Here is a 5,466-nt window from a genome sequence, read left to right as displayed (position 1 = left end):
GGGGTGTTCGTCGGTCGGTACGGTACAATATTTAGACATTTCGGTTCGGTATTTTCGGTATTCGGCTTCTTAAAATTCTATACCAATACCGTACCTAATTAAATTCGGTATGGTTCGGTTGTTTTCCTTTCGGTTTCGGTTTATTCGGTTCGCTAACTTCGGTTTATTCGGTTTGAATACTAACTAGTGCATAGAGCCATACACTCTAATATTCTTAATTAAAGTATTCAAAAATACAAAACTGAAAATGTTTGTTGACAATTTTTTTGTCCAAAACTAGCAAATATCGACCTCAATAGAGAAAATTATACATAAAAGAATATTTGATCATTAGAAATGTCTTGTTACTTGTTTAGAGTTAATTGATGAACTTTGAGAATAAAGGAAAGTAAAATTTAGATTTTTTATATTTATGTTATAATTGATGATATGTGTTTTGTGTAATATAATATATATTTCGGTACGGTATCGGTATTTTGGTATTTTATTTAAAATACCAAATACCATACCTAATACCAATTTTATTAAAAACTTAAACCAAATACCATACCAAATACCAAATACCAAAATTTTCGATTTCGGTATGGTAATTCGGAATTTATCAAATTATGCCCAGCCCTACTGTGAACAGACATCTGATAGGAAGACAACGCATTGTCTTTTAACGTTACCTATTAAACTGGGTCAACTAGCTTAACCAAATAAATCGGATCAGTTTTTGAAGCCCAACCCAGTCCATTTTATTTTTCACCATTACCCAATTGACACTACTCATCTTTAAAACCAATGGCTTAAAAGTCCAACACAGTGAAGCTAAGTGTGTTGACATGGTTTAATTGAATTCCACTTATCGGAAAATTACGATTAGATTGTTGTTCCTTCCTGTTTAATTATTTCTCTTACTCCTTCATACCTTATCCATTTAGCTCCAATTAAGTTTTATTTCAGAACAATTAACAAGGCATAGTTGTTAAACAATATTTTTGAAAAATATCTATTTAAGTTTTCATAATTAACTCTCAAGCCCTTGACAACCGGTCAAAGATATAAATTATGCCAGTAAATTCCAAAGCTTAATGCTCTGATTAATAGTCTATTTGGCCAAGGTTTTTTTGGGCCAAAGGTGTTTTTTTTTGAAGTTTTGGCAAAAAATGGAGGTGTTTGACCAAGTTTTTAGAAGGAAAAAAGTGCTTTTGAGCAGAAGTAGAAACAATTTTTGAGAAGCAGAAAGATGTAGCTTCTCTCGAAAAAGACTTTACCGAGAAACTTAAAAACAATTTTCAATATAAAAGTACTTTTCAAATCAATTAGCCAAATACAAATTGATTTTCATCAAAAGTATTCTTTTAAAAAGTAATTTTGAAAAAAATATTTTTTAAAATAAATATATTTTACAAAGTTTGGCAAAACATGTTATAAATTTAATTGGCCCGTCTCTATCGGAAAGAGGAGGTCGATACGTAAGGAAAAAGGAATGGCAAAACGGTAAAATAGAAGTTTGGTAAGGGCAGGTGAAGAAAAGAAAGCTTGGGCCACACTCCAAACTCCCAAAAGCATTCCGTTTCAAATTATGTTTTAGCAGTCCAAAAACAAAATCAAATAACGTTATTCTGTTTATGAAATTACAATTAAATAAAAGGGGACGAAAAATCATTTTCCGCAGTTTTACAATTCAATCCTCCTCTTTCTCTTTCTTCTCTCTTTTTTAGGTCTCTCTCTCTAATCTTTCTCAATTTCTACCTCTTTTCTTCACCTCTCGACTTCTCGATTTATCGCTTCGATTAAGGTATACTTTTTTTGCTTTTTGATTATTTTTGGTTTTTCTTTCTCCCATAATAATTGATTTTAATTTTATGTTCTTCTCTTGTTATTTCTATAATAATTGTTTTTTAATCGGGTGATTCTAGGACTTTTTTTTTCTGGTCTTCGAATTTAAAACTGAAGATCGGGTAAAGTTTTCGACTTTTATTGATTTTTTGTTGGGTTTTCTTCAATTTTCCCTCTTTTTTAAAAAAATTAAGCATGTGTTCTAGCGTTTATGCGTTAAAAGAGGTTTTTTACTACTTTTTTAGATTTTGATTATTATGGTTATTTTTTTTTTTTGGAATGTCATGGCGTGTAATTAGTTTAAAGTTTTGATTTTTAGGATATTGCTTTACAATCCATGTGGGATAATGCTGATTTCTTGCTTCTTAGTTGAGAATTTACCATATCTTTTTTAATGTGAAGTATTGCTGCTATCTGAATCATCTAAATAACATGTGCTGCTGTGCATAAGCAGTTGAGTTCTGTAATGAGTTGTGGTTTTATATGTTTGCTTATTTGTTTGTTTTTTCCTTTCATTAATCATCAATGACGCCTCGTCCCAATTCCCAAACTAGTTGGCTTCAACTATATGAATCATCTGTATACTTTGTGGTCAGTAGCAGAGCCACAGCCAAGGAATGGGTTCAATTGAATCCCCTTCCTTAAAAAATTGTTATTAACTTTTGTATCCCCTTGTAGTGGCAAAGTTAGTTCAAAGTTTGTTTTAAGGCACAAGTTCCAATCTACCTCTTCCGTTATCCTAAGCTGACATAGATGGAGTTGTTTATCATTCATCGTGTTAGTTAAATGTTGGAGCAGAAATATTGAGACATTAATATGTGCACTTAGCTTTTCCTACTGTTTCTTTGATCTTTGTCAGAAGTGAGTGTCTTTTGTTTTATACATGTTAAAGGTCTTTTTTGCATCATTTTGTTGAATTGTGCTTTGCTAAGCTTTCAGTTTCTTAGTAAGGAGTTCTAGTTGGATAAACTTGATTTTCTTGGGTTTCTTTGCTAGTGTAATAGTTGATGTTCTTACAATAACTACCATTCACTTCGAGGTGATCGTATGCTGAGCCAGTTTATTTCCTTACTGAGAAGTATTAAGCAGTTTAATGACATAAAGGAGTGCCCTGATCTTGGATAACTATTCATGCAAACAATAGTTGTCTCGGCATCTTTGAGATCCGTGCGTTCAGTTGTTACGAGAAACAAATTTCTTGAATTCTTGCTATATGCAATAAGAGATTAGCAACAGAAGGATCTTTAGATCGTTTTGTATTTGTCTAGATAATCGAGTTTACTAATCATGCTCCTTTTGGTGGAAACCCTTGAATAGTTGAAATTCTATGTTGATTGACCATATTAAGTGATATGACAATGATTGAAGTTCAAGCTTTTGCTTACCACAATGGTTGCAGCCATGTCTTCCTGTCGGTCTTTTACCACTTCTGTTTTGGTGACAGCTAGTGTTTGGTATTTTTTTCTTGAAGGAGTTTGTGTTTGCTGAACTTGTATTGTTAAAAGAGAAACATAAGAATAAGTTGCCTGTCTTTCTACGTGATTCTAATTGGCTACAAGAAGAATTCTTAAGCAACACGTATTCTTTTTACTGTATGACGATTTGATTCTACCATTCACAAGAATGGGCTGGCTATGTTAGCAACTCAGCAGTTAGCTGAGCAAGGATGGAGCCTTGGATATCTCTGCTAGATTGGGCAGCTTAAGTATCCAGTTTGCTTGTCAGAAGTAGTTTGGATACACATAATTCTATTTTGTAGGGAACTCAAATTTTGGTTGATTTACAATGTAATCACAATTTTGAACTCCTATGTTCTTGCAAAGTCTAAATAAGGGTTGGTTAATTTAATTTGAAGTTTGCAGGCAACCATATCTCAGAAAGTTGAGGTATATGTGAGAAAGATGTCTTGTAATGAATGCATTTTTTGCCATCTAGTTAAGTTACATCTACTTATGGATCTTGTAGCGTATATAACAATTAGTTTTCCAGTTAAGTTTTTTTGTGTGATTGTGCTTAACATCTTTGAGAGGATATAAAGAAAAGAGAGCTGGAGTTTTCACCATATGCCTCTAATGTCATAATTAATTGTCTAGGTTACTGAACTAAACCCCCTATAGTGTTGACTGAGCACCAACCAAAAGGCATTCATGTTGATGACTAATTCTAGTTATTGTTGTTTGTTTGAATGTTCTGTTTCTTAATTGGATGTAATATTGCGGAGTGCCGGCCGTGTCTGATAATCTCAGTGTCCCTTAGTTGAGGGATTTGGTTGTTCTTTTTGTTGCAATGTAAATTGTATATAATGAACTTGTGGTGCAAGTGGCAGGTTAACTGCAGAAAATGGAATCCTCCAAAGAGACAGGCTGCCAAGCTCCAGAAGGCCCCATCCTTTGCATCAACAACTGTGGGTTCTTTGGTAGTGCAGCCACCATGAATATGTGCTCCAAGTGTCACAAGGACATGGTACTGAAGCAGGAACAGGCTAAATTCGCAGCTACATCAATCGAAAACATTGTAAATGGAAACTCAAGCAGTAATGACAAAGAGCCTATTGTCACTGGTGCGATCAATGTGCAACCAGGATCAGCAGAATTAAAGGTTATCTCTACAGAAGCATCTTCAGATTTATCCTCAGGTCAGAGTTCAGAGGTGAAGCCAAAAGTGGGCCCAACTAGGTGCACTACTTGCCGCAAGCGTGTGGGCTTAACAGGGTTCAATTGCAAGTGTGGAAATCTTTTCTGTGCAGCTCATCGTTATTCAGACAAGCATGACTGCCCATTTGATTATAAGAATGCTGGTCGGGATGCTATTGCTAAAGCAAATCCTGTTGTTGTAGCAGAAAAGCTAAACAAGATCTAGGAAGCCTCTATTGAATGTTATATGAACTGAAATATGATGCTCCTGCTTTAAAATGTGTTGGTCTTGGCCTTTTGTCGTATAAGGTGTCCCTTAGATGTCAATGGTATAAGATGTCCCTGTTCAAAAATGGTATAAGTGAAGAAAGTAGGGCACAATCATTATATCTCCAGTTTGTAAGTTGTTATTTTTGCTGGCTTGGTGGATATCTTCACGGACCTTGTAGTCCTTGTTCTTTCTCATCTTTGTGTTCTGATTGATATGCTGTGCAGAATGACTATCCACTCAAAAGGGGTAAAAAAAGGAAAAAACAAAAAAGTCAAGTGGGGTACATGTTTGTGTATCCTTTATCAATTTGCTTATGTGTTAATCTGATCTGATGTTTGTGCTTCCTTTATCAATTTGCCTATGTGTTATATGAGGAGTATTTTATTATTATCCACTTAAAATCATTCGTTGAGTGGTGTCACTAATAATTTCTCTTATGGAGAAAGTGGGTTTGGTTTTGGGGATGGGGCCTTGTCCTTGGTGAGCTTTATGCTAAACTGAAGGACCCCTATTTGAAGATTCTTCATTTTGAAGTTGCTGCCTAGCACTCTTGTTTGGAGGGATTTGATCTTTCTACCGAAGGTCCTAGGAACAACATTTAGGTAAACCTTTCATGAAGATAGAAGGTAGAGGAGTCACGGATAATATGATGTACTAGAATAGTACCCGCGCGATGCGTGTAAAGTGTTGGAGAGATAATTCTTTTTTTTTTTGGGGGGGGGGGGGGGTAGGGGG

At 34.7% G+C, this 5,466-nt stretch overlaps 1 protein-coding gene across 1 annotated transcript; it reads left to right on the top strand.

Moving 5' to 3' along the window:
- Positions 1,607 to 4,943, top strand: LOC109233473 (zinc finger A20 and AN1 domain-containing stress-associated protein 8-like). Its single transcript, XM_019399358.1, has 2 exons — positions 1,607 to 1,786; positions 4,154 to 4,943. Exon 2 carries the CDS (start codon positions 4,168 to 4,170, stop codon positions 4,684 to 4,686), a length of 519 nt encoding a protein of 172 aa, XP_019254903.1. The 5' UTR covers positions 1,607 to 1,786; positions 4,154 to 4,167; the 3' UTR covers positions 4,687 to 4,943.

The sequence above is a fragment of the Nicotiana attenuata genome, chromosome 10, assembly GCF_001879085.1.
Source record: "Nicotiana attenuata strain UT chromosome 10, NIATTr2, whole genome shotgun sequence".
NCBI lineage: Eukaryota > Viridiplantae > Streptophyta > Magnoliopsida > Solanales > Solanaceae > Nicotiana > Nicotiana attenuata.
This window is presented reverse-complemented; position numbering and strand designations above follow the sequence as displayed.